This window comes from Alligator mississippiensis, chromosome 4, assembly GCF_030867095.1.
Source record: "Alligator mississippiensis isolate rAllMis1 chromosome 4, rAllMis1, whole genome shotgun sequence".
Classification (NCBI taxonomy): domain Eukaryota; kingdom Metazoa; phylum Chordata; order Crocodylia; family Alligatoridae; genus Alligator; species Alligator mississippiensis.
In genome coordinates, this window is record NC_081827.1 from 33,213,431 (window position 1) to 33,231,169 (window position 17,739).

Genomic DNA, 17,739 nt, shown 5'->3' on the forward strand with positions numbered 1-17,739 from the left:
TGTGTTGTAGGGAATAAAGCTACCTGAAGGACTAATCAGGTAGCTACCTTGCTTGAAAAAGGCAAGCTAAACAGGATAAACAACCTGTTTAGAATTCCTTTCTGAGTGGCTGCATTGCTTTTACTTGTCCATATGAATCTGGCATAATGTGAAAAACATCCGTTTCTCAGAACTAGCAGAGTGGCATTCTAGCTTCTGTATCAAAGTGAGCCTTTACTATTGTAACAGTCAGTGGCATAACTAGGATGGAGTGACTGGGGAAGCTGTCCTGCGTGCTGTCTTGGGTAGAAGAGGCTGGGTGGCTCATGGAGAAAAACAGCTGTTGCTGCAGCTGCACAACCATGTTAATGGCAAATGGAAGTCACTGTGCTGCCCTGGATCCTGGCTGCATCATAATGCCTCTGATAGTATTCATGAATCTCAGTCACAGACTCAAGATTAGGGCAAATCCTATTTTGCCTATCAGTTACCTAAGGACTGCACAACTCTTAGATGACTATACATGATCCTGAACTCAGCTAACATGTCTGGATTACTTGTACATCTCCATCTTAGCTTGAAAAGTTCCTGAAGCTTGATCTACTGGGCAGGATCAGAAGTAATTCAGGCATCTAGGCATCTAACTCTAAATATACTCCATTAAGATCCAATTTTATCTCGGAAGGTGCATGCATTTTGTGAAACTCTCCCCAACTAGTCAGAGAATAACTGCATGCCATAATTGCTCATAGCCTGGTGATAGGAATACACTTGAGATGTAGATGCAGGCTGAAACCCCTGGGCATTAGGGAGCCAGAAACTGGGCTCCCTTGCTTTGGGCAAGCAGTCTTCACTATCCAGGCTATTTATAGTGGAAGAGAAGAATCTATTGACACTGAAGTCAATGCTGCTTTCTGAGCATGGAGACAGGTCCTAAATCCTAGTAGAACACCTCCTACCGTAGCCATCAGAGTCAAGCCTGTGACATGAACAGAGGCACCTTAGGCTGTGCTAAGCTATAAATGCCTTAAGTAATAGGATGTCGAGGCACATAGGCTAAGTAGACAGTCAAAAAGTCCGAGGCAAAATCGATTCAGTCTTTCCAGGTTAGTGTAAGCTGCAAAGATTAAACTGAGAAACAACTGGGCACTCTTTTACCTTTGATTCAGAAAATGCAGCCACATGTCTGCAGTGGATCAGGTCAGAAGTGGTGGGGAGGAGGAGTGCGGAGGGGAAAGGGGGTGCTAAAGCACAGCTCTCTGGCACTTCCTTTTCCTGATGCCCCTGAGAACTCTGGGATTTGCAGTCCAGCATCACATAAGCAGGACTCTGCAGGGTTGTTCATCACTTCCTCTTCCTGTTTCCAGGTGCTTCTAGGAGTTGTGGTCCATAATCACGGCCAGCAGTAACTTTCAGTAAGCTTAGCAGGGCAGGGCAGGTCTGTACTCAGGGGAAGCATGGTTTAACCCCCCTCCCTGGCCCCAGCTCCCAGCCAGAGTTTGTTTTGTTGTTGGGTTTTTTGTGGGGGGGGAGGGGAAGACAGTCCCTTCCTCTTTACCCTTCTCTCCCCACAACCCTTCTCTGCTGTATCAGACAGCCCAGCTCAGGGACACAAACCATGCTGGGAGACTCTGATTTAACTTGAACCAGGAAGAGGTCTGAGACAGACGCTTCATAAACTGGTTTGACCCAAATCAGTTTGTCTGATACTACATTCAACCAGGTTTATCTTAAACCAGTTTCAACCATTTTGAAACTGGTTTATGTGCACTCAGCTTTTGTTATGTTACAGGATTAAACCAGTTTCTGATCACTTAAACCAGTTTATGTGTAACTTCTGTCCCTAGCCATAAAGGCTGAAAGAACAAGAGCTCTGTTGGGTGACACAGGATCTTCCTAAACAGGCACAACCAGCTCTAAATAAACACAAGAGCTATATACTTCCTCAGGTAAAATGGCATCCTGAGCCTGGTCATTTCAACTTAGCTGGGTGCAGCTACCATTGCCTCTCCAGAGCAGGCAGCAGCTAAGTTAGGATATCTTAGAAGTGAAATAGTATCTAAGTCAAAATGTCTCTCTAAGAGAAATGCTCAGTTCAACCACAAGTCAATAGGAAAATTGAAATATTCACTAGGATAATCGCAAGAATCACTAGGTGAACTATGGTCTGTGTTATGCAGTAAGACAAGTTAAATAGTCATAGAGGTCCTTAGCTTTAAAACCTATCAATCTGTGTGAATGTCACAAAGCTGCTTTTTTGTGAGAAGGCAAACAGGAAATATAATTTTTGAAAAAAAGACTTTAGCAATGTGTTCAACACACCCAGGCATAATGGAGATTGGATTTCATTGTATATTTACAGAGACCTGTTTAGTCTACATGTTAGTGCTGGAATTACAATAAACAGCACATCGTGCTGAGGCATTTTTGTTGCCTAATAGTTATTTAGAGTTGTTCAGTGAAAGGGAAACTTGAAAGCCCTATATATTTTAAGGGAACTTATTATGCAGTAATGCTTTAAAACAGTATACTTCAATGGATGGCAAAGGAGCTATGGAATTTATATTGACTTAGAGACCACATTTGCTTTGTAAATGACTGGGAGGATTTACAAAAATTAACTGTGTAAATACAAAATAATGTATATTAAAGTCTCCTTTTCATAATAAGGGGAAGGGAAATGTTACACATTGCTTTAATGCTAGGTTTATCTTGTATTTTGTTTCCAAACCTAACAAAAAGAACTACAGCCCTGAGAAATGAGACAAAGGAAAATAGAATTTTGGAAGAGAAGGTTGTACATTGTACGTAGACTGTTATATGACAGCTCTAGAGCCATTTGTGTGCAGGGCTACTGCGCATGCAAGACTATTGTCCTACTAGCCCAGAATTCAAGCAGATTTATTAGAAAAGTAGATTTCAAATTATGAAATCTGAGTCAACCTTCTTGTCATGCAGCTATGAACATTGTTGCCCCAAGAGGTATATCAAGCTAATATGTATTTTGACTACAGTGTATTCCATTTATATGCATATCAAATTAGTGTAAATTCATTTAGCTAAGTAATGCAATGTCAGTCCCAATTTGTTACTTATTCGTATTTTGTAACAAACAAAGGTTAGCTGCAAGTTAGTGCATGAACCATTGTAAATTGGTACTAACCCTGGGCCCCACTCTTGTTTGTAAAATAATTGTATTCCATTTAAGTAATTGTTGCAAATTGCTAAGAGCTGTCAGTTTCAAGACTGCCATTAGGCACATAGGGGTGAGAAACAAGGTAACTGGCCTTAATGAGGTGGGAAAGCTTGGCAGGCTATCCCTAGTAATAATGGATATTGTTTACATTCAGATAGGAAAATGGCATGTTCCCTATGGATGCATAGTTTTAGGACACTGGAGGGTAGGGCAAGGATTCAGGGAGAGACTGAGGGACCTGGACCTCTTCAGCCGCCACAAGAGAAGGCTTAGAGGTGATCTTGTGGCCATCTACAAATTCATTAGGGGGACACAGCAAGGGATCGGAGATGCTCTGTTCACCAGGGTGCCTCTTGGGGTAACAAGGAAGAATGATCACAAACTGACAGAGAGCAGATTTAGGCTAGATATCAGGAAAAACTTCTTCACGGTAAGGATGGTCAAAATTTGGAATGGGCTTCCAAGGGAGGTGGTGTTTTCCCCTACCTTGGTGGACTTTAAGAGAAGGCTGGATAGGCACCTGGCTGGAGTGATCTGACCCCAGCACTTTTTCCTACCTAGGCAGGGGGTCAGACTCGATGATCTGTTGAGGTCCCTTCCAACCCTAGCATCTATGAATCTATTAAATTAGGCTAAAAGAAATCTCTTAAAGTTCAATAAGATCAAGTGCAAAGTCCTGCACTTAGGATGAAACAATCCCATGCACCGGTACAGGCTGGGGGCTGACTGGCTGGGCAGCAGCTCTGCAGAAAAGGACCTGGGGGTTCCAGTGGACAATGAACTGAACATAAGCCAACAGTGGTGCCCTTGTTGCCAAGAAGGCTAACAGCACACTGGGCTGCATTAGGAAGAGTATTGCTAACAGATCGAGGGAAGTAATTCTTCCCCTCCATTCAGCACTGGTGAGGCCACATCTGAAGTCTTGTGTCCAGTTTTGGGGGCTCCACTGTAGAAAGGATGTTGACAAATTGGAGAGAACCCAGTCAAGGGCAGTCAAGATAGGGTCCTGAGGCACATGACTTATGAGAAGAGGCTGAGGGAACTGGGCTTATTTAGTCTAGAGAAGAGAAAACTGAGGGGGGATCTGAAGGGTAGTTCCAAAGAGGATGGAACTGGACTGTTCTCAATGGTGGCAGATGACAGAACAAGGAGTAACGGTCTTCACTTGCAGCAGGAGAAGTTTAGGTTACATATTAGGAAAAACTTTCTCACCAGGAGAGTAGTAAAGCACTGGAACAGATTACCCAAAGAGGTTGTAGAATCTCCATTCTTGGAGGTTTTTAAGACCCAGCTAGACAAAGCCTTGGCTGGGATGAGATAGTTCAGGGATGGGAAAAATGGCAGATCCAGCTGGCAGCTGGACTCCATTTCCCAGCAGCCCCTGCCCACATGGCTGGGGCCCGTTTCCATGGAGAAACCAGCAACAGCCCTGCTGTGATAGCACAAGGCCAGATTTTCCATGGAGACCAGACCCAGCAGTGCAGGCAGGGTGCAGAGCGCACAGGGAGCTTGCTCCAGAGCCCAGCTTGGATCTTGTGGAAGTGCCAGCATGGTCCAGAGCCAGGGCAGAGCTGTGATCTGCAGTCTCCTTGCTCTGGGCAGGGATATGCAGGCAGTGGATCATGGCTGTGCCCCAGCTCCTTGCAGCTGTGACAGCATGGTCTGGACTGAAGCAGAGCTGCGATCCACTGCCTGCACATTCCTGCCCAGAGCATACAGGCTGCAGATCGTGGTTCTGCCCTGGCTCTGGACCATGCTGTTTCTGGACCATACTGTTACCACTGTAAGATGGAGCTATAGCCACCCAAAAATTCCCTGTAGCCCCCTTAGCCACCCCTCCCAGTGCCACTGCCTGCTCTGCAGAGGCGATGGCAGCTGCACCCATCCTGCTTCTGCTCACAGCACAGCTCACCCCCACCCCCACCAGGAAGAGGCTGGTGCCACTGCTGCCTGCCAGCATTGCTGGGGCTGGTCTCCATGGAAACCCTGCCCTCCCCCATCACAGAGCAGCTGCTGCTGGGTTCTGTACAGAAACCAGCCCCAGCCATGTGGGCAGGGGATGCTAGGAAATGGAGTCCACTGCTGGCCGGATCTGGCCTGCTGGCCAGACTTTGCCCACCTCTGATATAGTTGGTCCTGCCTTGAGCAGGGGGTTGGACTGGATGACCTCCTGAGGTCCCTTCTAACCCTAATTTTCTATGAGTCTATAACTCTACGACTGAAAAAAAAGTTATGTACTTACCTGGAATAGACTTTTATGTATATGTATGAAAGTTTCTTTGGCAATCCTTTCTTGAAAATAATATAGCTCCCCGTTTACAATAACTGGGTTTTAAGGTATTTAAAGTGAGGGAAGAGGAAATAAAGCAAGGCTTGTTTGGGGGCAGAGCTGTGCATATTCCTTTATTTTAATATAAACAAGAGATCCTGCCATAACCAGCTCCCTTTCCTGGTCAATCCTGATTCTACTCTCTCCTCAGAGCCACAGAGTTTTATTTTTATTTTTTTAATTGTGCACTAGGGGCTCTGCTGGAGAACTGTCACCTGGAAAAACTCATCTGCCAGGTCCCTTTTAAATATTTAGTTTGATCAAAAAGCCTCTGCAATCCATGTGAATCCTAAGTCAGGCAGCATTTATCACATTGAAATGTCACTCCATCAAGGGTGACATGTTTCCTGTCACAGAAACTGTCCATTGTGTCTGCAAGTTGCCTTTCCGTGGATAATAGACACCTATGAAAGAAAGTGTATTTCTTTCAGCTGAGTTATAATATGGCCTACAACTAAAACTATGTATTCCAGAGCCAGGAAAAGGCAAGCATGGATCAGGGGAACTTACAGGGACATTCTTCTTACTTTGTTGAAACTGAGCTTTTGACTTAAAAAGCCCTGACATAAGGATGAGAGTAGTGGTAAGTGATCTCACAGTGGCATTATTGTGATGGCTCTGCCTATCCAAGAGTGAAGTTGCATGCTACACTTAAACCATACTAAAGGCATATAAAATACCAATATCTACACATGAAAGTTTGTTACCTTGTGCAAAGTGCTTTCTGAGCCTCCAAAAGTTACACTACTTGAAGAGAGAATTACCACTGGGCTTTGCTACCTAGCGTTTGTTAGGATAACTTCAGTCTGCTTCCCTGGAGATAAAACGAGCTATTTGCAGTGCACCAGCATCCTAATAGGCGCTGCTCTCAGCCACCCTCCCCTACTCAGAACAGGGATAGAGCAGAGGTGTCTCAACACCTGGCCACACCTGTGATTGCCAGCCCTCTAGTAGTTAAGTCAGAGCTGTGCAGGCAAGAAACAGTATTAACTCTTAATATGTGACTCCTCACAACACATTCTAACAGCACTTAACATTCTGCAGATTTAATACAGTCTAAGAGTTATGTGTAACTTTGCCTACCTAGTCTAGCCTTTCTGGCACTATATGCTCCCTGCTGTGTTTAGATGAGAAGTAAATTTAGCTTACATGGAGAATCATGGGGCAGGAAGACAGGTGTAGTAGAAGAGCACTCCATGGTAAGTAAAGCTCCCAAAGAGAGTTTTACTTGTCATGATGAATGAGGCTGAAGTTGGTTTCCTATTCCTGGTTCCCAGTTCCTTTTCATAGCATGCAGGCCTGGGGCACTGCCAATTGGATGGCATGCAAAAATTGAGCTTTGGATCAGGCAGCATTCTGCCTAGGCTTCTTCAGAAGAGTCCCCTGCTGGCAGGGACAGGCTGTTTGGGGTGACCTGAAGCAGAGTTTGTTGGATAATCTCAGCCCAAAGTCAGCTCTTTATATTCAGTGCAATATACTTGATAGGTGATATAATATTACATTTTTATTAGCAAAAATCCATTTTTGATTAAATGTCTAACCCTTTAGAATGTTTAACTCATTGCTGACAACCTTTAGTTGTGTTAAAAATAACTTTGGAAAAGGAGCTTGGAACCATGAATAAGGAATGGGAATAAGGAACAAAATTTAGTCTCATTGTTGATGATGGGGCTGCTCTGCATATTCATCAACAGGCACCTTAGGCCCTTAAATGAGTGTCTCTCCTGCTGTTGCTCCAGATGCTGCTGGCACCTGCCCCTTCTGTCAGCAGAATGAAGCCCTGGTGTACACCTATCTCGAGTGTACCAGGCTGCAGCTCCTTCACAACTTTGAGAATCTCTTGCTGAGGTTCTGGCTGCACTACTCTATGCATCTTTTTGTTTTCACACTCCCTGTACACAGCTCCACCAAGTCCTGAGACCTCCTGACCCTGGCTAAGCTAGCCAGCTATCTGACCAGAATAGAGGCTCTGGTCAGGAGGACCCATGGTAACTGTGGGGCCATCTCCCTGTTTCTCATTTGCACATGTTGTTGGTCAGAGTTTCACTGGACAGTGTCTACAGAGTGTCAACTGCCTTCTTGGACTGGTTCCAGAAACAGCAGAGCTAAATATTGACAGTCAAAAAACCCAAGGCTGAATTGGTTCAGTCTTTGCAGGTTAGTCTAAGCTGAAGAGATGAAACTGAGAAACAACTGGACAGACATTCACTTTTGATTCAGGATATGTAACCACATGCCTATAGTGGCTCAGGCCAGAAGTTAAGGGGTGCTGGAGCATGGCTCTCTGGCAGATAGCCAGCATTGGCTGTGCATTTATTTCCTCTTCCTGCTGCCCCTGAGGTCTCTGGGATTTGTTGTTCAGAATTGCAACAGCAGGACTCTGCGGGGTTGCTCATCACTTCCTCTTCCTGCTTCCAGGTGCCTCTGGGATTTGTAGTCCACAGTCACAAACAGCAATAACATTTAGTCAGTTTAGCAGGGCAGGGTAGCTCTGTACTCAGGGGAAGGGGGAGTTAACCAGAGGAAGAGGGTTTTAACCTCCCCTCCCTGGCCCCAGACCCATAGGCTGCAGAATGGGGTGGGCCATGGCCTGACCAACTTTTAGCATGTTAATTTATATAACCCACAAATATGCAATTGTCATTCTGGCTGAAACTGTTTAACTATTATTTTAAGTGCATAGCTAACTAAATTAACACGCTAAAAGTTGGTCGAGCCATGGCCCAGGTGGCCCACCTTGTTCCGCGGCCTATGCCCAGCCCCAGCCAGGATTTGCCTAGGAGGGGCAGTCCCCTGCACCCCACTGTCACCACCAATCCTTCAATGTTGGAACGGACAGCACAGCCCAGCTCATGGCTGGAAAGCATGCTGGGAGACTCTGATTTAACTTGAACCAGGAAGGGATCTGGGACAGAAGTTCCATAAACCAGTTTGATCCAGATCAGTTAAGTCTGATACTACATTCAACCAGGTTTATCTTAAACCAGCTTCAGCCATTTTGAAACTGGTTTATGTGCACTGAACTTCTGTTCTGTTACAGGTTTAAACCAGTTTCTGATTACTTAAACTGTTTTATACGTAACTTCTGTCCCTAGCCCAGGGGCTGGCTGGTGTTCTCTGTTCAGTGCCCCCCCTAGCCCCTCTTGGAGCACTTGGTATTTCCTGTCCCTGTTTAGTTGTCCCAAGCTATTTAGAACATAAGAACTGCCATCTTCTGGGTCAACCCATGGGTTCATTTTGCCCACTATCCTGTGTCGTAGTGACAAAGGGTGCATGCTGAAAGAGAAGGAGAACAGAGTATGACCAGGGTTTTTTCCCCACCGTTCCTCTCTCACTTGCAGCCTCCAGCATTTAAGGTCTAGGAAGTTCTGCTGCAGAGGCTGTGTCCCTAATTCCCATACTCTATAGCTACTGATGTCCCTTTCCTCCAAGAATTTGTCCAATCCCTTTTTTTTTAATTTGGCTGAACTGCCACAACGTCTGGTGGCAATGAGTTCCACACTTGAGTGACGGGCTGCATGAAAAAGAGCTTTCTTTTGTCAGTTTAAAACTTCTTACCTACTCGTTTCATTTGGTGACCCCTAGTTCTTGTGTGGCAAGAGGGAGTAAATAAGAAAGCCCTATGGACTTTCTCATCACCACTCAGTATTGTGTCCATGGGTAACTGGTGCCTCTTGAATCAGGGGGGGAGGGGTACATGCCCCCCTGACACCAGTCAGTGACTGTGGGGGGGTCCCCTGTGGCCAATCGCAGTGACCAAAATGTGGACACCTGCCCATTGCCTAACCAGAGAGTGCAGCCTGACAGGGGGTGCACCAGCACTCTCAGGGGGTGCATGTGCATCCCCTACGCATCGCCATCGATTTTGTCATTCCTTCCCATGTGCTGCTCACGCCCCCAGGCAGCTGTTTTGGGAACTGAACAGGTCTTCTGTCTCTCTGCATGTGGAAGCCCGTCCGAGGCCCCAGTCCTCCCTGCAGGCTCCCTGGACCTTCCCTAGTACTTCTGTATCCTTTCTGAGGCGGGGGGGGCCAGAACTGGGCCCTGTATTCACAGCATGGAGCCACCAGGCACGGGCGACTGGTGCCACCTTAGTGAGGGGGGGCATGTGTCCCACAGCGCCCAGTATGCAACTGGGGAGGGGGGTCCCGTGTGGCAAAACTTACCATCCGGGGAGTGGCCGAGGCCTACATCCAGCGCTCCCGCTCTTGCTCCCCGGCTGGGGCTGGGGGGGGACACCGGTGCTCGTGCCTGTCCCCTGCCCGTTGTCTAAGCAGGGAGCACAGCCTGCCAGGGGGTGCCCGTGCACCGCCTCCACCTCCCCACTGGCACCAGGGATTGATGAGGGGGACTTTTTTTGTCCATCATTCCTTTAACAACCCCCAACGCTGTGTTCGCCTTTTTGAGCCAACGGCCCCCAGCCCCGGCAGGTCCCTCGGCCGCGGGCAGCGCCGCACCTACACTCCTGGCGGCCCCGGGCGAACTTTTAGCATCGTCAGAGATCCTGATAATAAGGATAATCGGGCACAAATAATGAGCATTTTCGGGTCCCTTTTCTGCGAGCGCCCCGGGCGGCCGCCCCTCTGGCCCATGCCCGTCGGGCCGGGCACGAGGCGGGCGGTGCCCGGAGCAGGGTGCGGGTGCGGGTGCGGGCGCGGGCGGCGCGTGTCGCCGCTTCACCTGTGGGCGTGCCCGGCTGCCACCGCCTCCCGCGGCCGCTCCTGCTCCTCCTCCCGCTCCTGCTCGTCTCCGGCCGCTGCCGCCGCAGCTGGAAGGTGCCGCCGAGCGTCCCGCGGGCGCCGGGTGCCGGCTCCTCCCTCCGCTGCCCCCGGTCTCCCGCAGGCGGAGCGGCCGCAGCGCAGGGGGTGGCGGGGGGGCGCGATGCCGGCTCGGGCCGGGCGGCGGCGGCGCGGGGGCCGCGGGAGGAGGCTGCCCGGCGCGGAAGGGCGCTGAGCCGGGAGGATGGCGCGGCTCCCTGGGATTACACGTGGAGCGCGGCGGCCGGGGCCCGCGGGAGCCGCCTGCTGCTGAAGCTGCCGCCGCCCTCGCGCCTCTCGCTCTCCAGCTCGCCCGGGCAAGTGGCTTCAATGGCTCCTTCTCCCAGGAGAAGCCGGAGGAAAGATGCCAACGCCTTGCCGAGCATGTCCTCAACTTTCTGGGCCGTCATGATCCTGGCCAGCCTCCTCATCGCCTACTGCAGTAAGTCCCCGGGGTGGGTGAGCCCGCACCGCAGTCCCTGCCAGGTGTCGTGGTGCTGGGGAGCAGGCGGGTGCCCTCCGTCTCCCTGGGGCTGCCCCTGCTCGCCCCTAGCCCCGAGGGCATCCCCGAGCTCCTCCAGGGCTGCGTCCCACCTGGGCAGTGTCATGGTCGCGGAGCAAACTTGGCTTCTTCCCCCCCGGCGCCGGCAGCGGTTGGCACTCGGCTGATTTGTTCAGTGCCACCAACTTTTGCCTGCTTCCGTCCATACTTTGGGAAGAGGAGCTGCTTGGCTTGTGTTGGGTCGGTTCCTTGAGGGAGCAGATACTTAGTGCAGTGACAGATGTCTTAATATCAACCGGCTCCTGTGTGAGTTTCTGCCTGAGAAACTGCATTGGAACAAACCCCAGAATTTCCCTAGCATGACCTCAGCAGCATATTACAGACACGCCATTGCTTTTACAGCTGTCTGGTAGACCAGCCCTTGACTCTCAGATTGGTTTGTTTCAGACTTGACAAAATTCACTTACTGAAATGTAAGTGCCTCCAACTGGGGTGTCCAGTATTGATAGAAACTGAGATTGTGAGTAGTGTTGCAGATTATTATTGTTTTTCTTGTTTTTATTTATTTATTTTTTTGCCCAGATGATTATCAGGTTTTAACAGTGAGAACATGGCCTGATTTGGCTGCTGGAAAAGCTAAGGTTCTTGAGAGCACTGTATCGTATAACCATCTCCTTTGCAGAAAGTCAAAATTGTCACCAGTCGGAGACTGAGCTGTTCAGCAGCAGAGCTAGGAAATAGTTTCTATATGATGACCTTATGCAGTGCATTCAGGAGTACCCACATGACTTGAAATGCCAAAAGTGAATCTAGGCTGTTTTCCCCAAGGATTCATCACTTGAATTGTCTGGGATCAGTAATTTATGGGATGCGACTCTTCCTTTCATTCACTTTGATGTACAGACTCTGCACAAAGCTTGTCATGTTGGGCTACAATGGGTGTAGGTTATGATGAAAAGGAAATGGATTCTGGTTTTAAAAAGCTTGCTTATAGCATTTCCCAACCCTCTGTTCTGTTCTCTCTAACCTTATGACATTTCCCATTCCTTAGTTTCCTCAGGAATGAGATTGCAGATAACTAAAAGAGCCTTTAATGCACTACTTTACATGTGTACAAACAACCTTCATTCACCCTGCTTTAGGGGTGACAGTGGCTTCTAAATCATAAGGTGGATTTTTTGTAAGCATTGGCTATAATCCTATACCTTCTGAATGTAATGGCTTGTTAAAAAAACATGCAAAACACACTTACTTTCCTTTTAATCAGGGCTAATTTGTACATGAATCAGTATTCGGTTTGCTCTCATAAACATTACAGGTACCTTAAACAACTTATTGAGATTTAACAGATTTTGTTTTAATACACTGGGAATTAAGTGATCTGATAATCAATAAATGCATATTAGAGGGTGATTAGTTAAGTGTAAAGAGAATTCAGTTGGATCTTATTTTATTAAATCTGCATTAGCTGCCATACAAATTCCTTTTAAAGTGCAGGTCTCTAGAGAGTTACAAGCTTGCTAGATAAGACTTCTTTTACAGTGCCTAGTAACAGGGTAACAGTAAGCCCCAGCAGCTCTTGTAGCAGTCACATGTATTGATGAGAAAAGATTGAATTTTTTTTGTCTGATTGGGTAGAGGGGAGGAGTTTCTGTTTTCAGTTCTGTTGTTTACTACTTGTTCAGTTTTTTATTTTCAGCATTGCTTACTAATGTTAAACAATGCAAATGCTAGCTGATATGTGAAGATAATCTCTTGGTGCATTTAAATGAACATCTCTAATTTTGCCAGCCAGGTTTATACTACATAGTGTTATTTATTCAAACATGTTGTGTATTTTTCATGCTGTGTAGTGTTGAACATATCCAGGCAGCCTAAAATATGCTGTGTCAAATCACTCCACTGTTTATATTGTGTTTCCCTGATTTAATGACTGAAGGTGCAATTTCAAATGTCTATGAAGTATCGTTTACAGTGTATGTGACTGCTCTAGTGCTTGAGGAACTGTTAACGTTCCTGCCTGAAAAAAGGATGCTCAGGAATACTAGAAACAGTGTAACACACTCTTTTCCTTTAAAATATCTATGCTAAATCTTTAAAAATTGATAAAGATTTAGTCATTACTTTCTCCTATGTTACTCTGCTTATTAAATGGGAAAGTCTCTTTCCCTTTTTCATTTTTCCCCTCAGAAAAGCATAAAAAGACTTGCCAAGTTCTAGTAGTGTTTACGTGGTGTGTTTTATGGTGGGTGTCCCCCCTCCCCTCAATTTTAAAAAAACCTTACTGTGCTGTAATCTATTCGTTCACATTTTCTTTCTCTTCTGGCTTCAGCTAAGGAATATTACACAAATATGTGCACACAGTTTTGCTAGAAATAGCTTTAATAAGAACAATATTTATTTTCTCAGAATAGCAAAGAACTATTTATATTGCTAATTGTATTGATGTATATATTAATTGTACCCTGAAGGTGCAGTTCCAATGCAGCCAGAAGTTTTTATATTATTGTAAAAACATATAAATGCAAATGTAAATTGTTCTGCCTGCATTGCTCATTTGCCTTTTCAGTCTGTTCAGAATAACAAAGTATATTCACAACATAATTGTATGAATGTTGTTTTTCTCGCAGTAGTTGAGGATTTTTATTGCTAGAAATGTATTTTTATCTTTAGGACAGTCATCTCTCTTTTTTTTTTAAGTAGGAGCAACTGATAAGTGTTAGTGTAAGATAACTGATAAGCTTTTTAGTTTGTCAGGTTACCACATATTTTATGAAGAGCTTTGAAGATATGCTTGTACAGTCAATAAGACTTTTATTTTTTTTTAATTCCTAAAGCAGTATCATGGGTAACCTGACTATTTTTTCTTCCCTAAATGTTTAGATTATATTTAGGGATAGTGGCTCCATCCTATGGTTGAAGAGAGACCTGCATCTTGCCAATTAGGTTAGTTGCTATAGTGATAAACTCTTGTAATTCTCCCTTCCCGAGGAGAAATGTTCTGAGTTATGGTTGTAGGTGCTTAATAGGGGGAAAAAGTAAGGCAAGCATGAGATGGTAAAAATAGTGTGCTTATGTAAGACTGTTTATATTGTAACCAATACTAAGGAACTCATTTAGTTAGGAACAATAAATAAACATTAAAAAAAAATGAAAAGCATTATCCTCCCAGGTGATGAGTACCTTCAACTGCCATTGAAGGTTATTGGAGTTGAGGGTTCCTGGCACTTAGCTCCAAATTTGCCAAATCTGTCTAATGAAAAGTAGCAGACTGGAGAAAACTATTTGACGTGAACTGTCCAAGATTAACACTTCTATACTATAAGGTTATATTGAGTACAGACAATGAAAAAATACAGATGGGATCTTGATTTTTTTTTCTGGTTAGAAAAATTAATTAATTTGAGTGAACATTCTATGACTTGAAGGCAATGTGCTGAAAGAGACGTGTTCTTGGCACTACAGAATGAAGTCTGGATGTATGTATTTAAGCTCTATCACTTGTAAATATTGAGGTGTCTCTACATGATGTGATTTTTATACTTAAGTGATGGGTGTTTAAACAAAGTATGGTTCAGTATTAGCTTTGTTGCTGCAGCAAAGGTTCTTTGACTTCTCTAGTGTTATTGCATAAGCAAAAGAAAGATGAAAATGGCATGTTCCTTCCTTGGTGCAGTAGATTTAAAAAAAAAAATATTGTAGTAATAATAGGAAAGACAAAATAGATGTATATTAAAAACACTATCAAAACGTTAAAAGTTCACTTTTTTGTCTATTGTAAATTGCATGTTTGGAAAAGAGATGATTAATGCAACAAAAAATCCAGAGTCACCACTGTTACTGTTCACTGTAACGGAGCAACTCTCTGCACTGTAAATGCAAATACAATTTATTTCGTACTAAAGACAAGTGAAAAGTAGAAACATCCTGTTAAAGCATTATTGTTCTTTTTATTGAACACAATATAGCTAAATCATAATGATGGATTAGTTAGTAAATGATACTTGCATGTGCAGCACTCAGGGACAGAACCGTATCTTTTTTCTTTAGACTTTTCAGGTGTATTTATAATGTTATGTTTTAAAAAAATGTGTTGTTGTACAAGCAGTTCCAGTAGCAGCTTAGAAACAGTAATGACTTTTTGAACTAAAATGAAGGTCAGAGGATCTTGGATGTTTTAGTTTCTGAATGGGAATCTTTTTTAAAAAAAGAAAAACGTGTAAATTGACACTCGTGAAAGAAAATAAATTTAACTTAAAAAATGAATACCATCCAAGCACTGGCCCGGCCATTTCTTAGTGCATATTTTCAGACTGCCAGCAATTATTTTGAATTGTAATCAGAACATCTCTCCACTAAGTACTGGGGAGAAACTAACAAGTCTCACTGCAGAAACCAGTGAACAACTGTCAAAAGTTTGTTACTGACCTATGTCAGATACAAATAACAGACCTATGAATGAAGGTCTCCTAGCTCACATTACTAGTCTCTTGTTATCCAGATCTGCCTCTCTCATATAACTTGGATTGGTGGTGGTGGGTTTTTATCTGTAAAATCAATTTATAGTACCATCTTGTTTACTGCAAGACTTAGTAAGTTTGTATTTCTTTCCCAAACTCAAAAGAGCAAATAAATGCAGCATAGATCCACTCATGTTACTCTGCCTGTTTTTGGTCAAGTTTATGCATAAAATAAGAGATGATCATGATTTTCATGACATTAGAAAAGAAAATCAAGCCATTAAAAATTCCATCTCTTTATATGGCATCACAGCTGCTCCTTTTTAAGAGAGTTCTTCTCTGATTTAAAAAAAAAAAGCACTTTAAAGTTAATGACCTCTACAAAATACCACCTGTCAGACATAGCACCAAACTGACATTGAGAATGTTATGAGACCAAATACCTTGTAATCTGTCCAGATGATCTGCTGTATGGATTTTAAACACTAGATATGGGGAGCAATGTTTTTCCTTATTTTTAATGATGTATTTCAAATCCTTTCCCTCTGCCCCTCCCTCCCCCTCCCCCCAACTTGTTTAGTGACCTTTTAACAAGTTCTTCAAATGCCTTAAGTAAGCACTGCTGAATTCAGGTAACTGGAAGGTCTAGCTGGAGTGGGGGAGGGGCAGGACAGATGTAGAGATATATCCTGTTTTAAACAAGAACAGAGATGCTCAGTGATTTTCTTTAACCAGAATCTGTCAAAATCTACTTCCTGCTACGTGGCATGTAGCACAGTAGGGCTGGGCAATGAACCCACACTTTCTTCTTCCCCTATACACTCTACTGGGCAAGTGACTCCACTTACAGCCCAGCAGAGTCTGGACCAGGGAGCAGCAAAAGTACTGGATTGGCCCACACCTGGCCACGTGCGCCCAGCTTCTGACTCAGGAACCAGGCATGTGTGGGCAGGGACTTTTGCTTCAATTTTCTCCAAGAGCAGGGATGTTGAGACAGCCTGTGAAATCTGGGACTGTCCTGGCCAATTCGGGACATATGGTCATCCTGTACATGCAGCACCCTTGTGGGACCTTCCCTGTGCCATTGATCCAGGCCTGGTCTGGATTGGGCCCATTGGGATCCTGTCAGTGGAGCTAGTCTAGTACAGTCAGCACATGCTCAAGACTGGGGGAGGGGGGAGGGGAACTAGATCAGCCTCATGAGCCACTGCAGGGCTGGGGCCAGCACACTCTGCATGTGATGCACGCAGCTGGCTGGGGTTGGTATCTGTGCTGCAAGCAGCATGTACATGCCCACATTGGACCAGCCCTGAAGGCTGGATCTAGCACATAGGGCTAATCTGTGGGTCTGATGTGGCCCACAGACTGGCCATGTGCCCCTCATCCAGCTCCATGTGCTGAATGAGTTTGACACCCCTGCACTAAGATATTAAAAGTCAGCACCAAAAACAGCTCCTCTTCTGACAGCCATGTATTACAAGAAATGTGAGCTGTATATCATTCTCCCAAAGAATGGTTCTAGGTCATTGGTTTTAGGAGAGAGTTCCTGATTGTGGATCCCAAATAAAGAAGGTGACTGCTTACAGCCCCCAGTCAGGTACCCAAGACTCAAGACTCACCCTTTTCTTCTTCAGGGTTTCCTATTTGTTAACTCTTCAGTGGCTAGTTACTGAAAATGCAGATAATTTGGATTGTTTACAAGACATTTAACTCAGCACAAGACAAATGTCTAATTGGTTCTGGATTCCATGCCAGGGGCCAGGTGCTTCATGACATGACATGCCTGAGTGCAGTGCCAGAGCGTGCTCTCGGCATCTGGAAATCATCTGTGATATCTATACAGACTTGATAACATGGGGCAACAGCAAGTGGACAGGATTCCTTTCCTTGGCACCAGCCTCAGGTTCATAAAGGAGTCTTTTCCTCCCCATATAGTCCAGAGTACCTACTTACAAAGTAATAGACTCTTTTGGGCTCTTTTTTGACAAAATAAAGTCTGTTAACTTGGTTTTGGCTGGAAAATAGCAGATCCATTATTTTTTTTAAGTGCCTTGTATGTGCAAGACCAAAGCTGCCTTACCTTTTGGTCTTTGTTTCCTCCCTTGACTAGGTTAACTTCCTAGCTCCAGCATGACCTAAGCTTTTGAATTCATGTAAGCAGCCACATAAAATTGAACAGGGAAACTGAGGTACAAATACTGTTTGCAAGAAATAATAATAATTAGATATTCTCAGTTCATCCCAACTTCAACTGCAGGACTGAACTGATGTTAGCAATGACTTGCCTATACTAAACATGGTTAATATGGGGACTATGAATGGGCCAAGGGTACATCTTGTTCAGATCAGTTCACCTTATTCAAAATGTAGCTTTTCTGTAGCATCACTAGCAAACACCTGCTATATACTTTCTGTATCCTGGAGAGAGCATTCAGCTAAAATTCAGGTCATAATATCCAATATAGAATTTCATTTTGCAAAGGAATGTAGTGGTTTGGATTAGACCTATTTCTTAT

The 17,739-nt window shown here is 44.8% G+C and overlaps 1 protein-coding gene across 9 annotated transcripts in view; it reads left to right on the plus strand.

Annotated features, from left to right (window-relative positions):
- The first annotated feature begins 10,292 nt into the window (after positions 1-10,292).
- Positions 10,293-17,739, plus strand: part of TAFA5 (TAFA chemokine like family member 5) — a 655,021-nt gene continuing 647,574 nt past the window's right edge. For 5 of the 9 annotated variants that reach the window (XR_002090210.2, XR_002090211.2, XR_009461534.1 and 2 more), the window contains exon 1: positions 10,324-10,703. Coding sequence is in view for 3 of the 9 variants with exons in the window: in XM_059725900.1 (XP_059581883.1) it covers positions 10,592-10,703 (112 nt within the window). In the remaining 6 variants the exon portion in view is untranslated. Of the gene's footprint in view, positions 10,704-17,739 lie in introns of all 9 variants that reach the window. The other 4 variants (XM_019487415.2, XR_009461535.1, XR_002090213.2 and 1 more) reach the window with 4 other exon arrangements.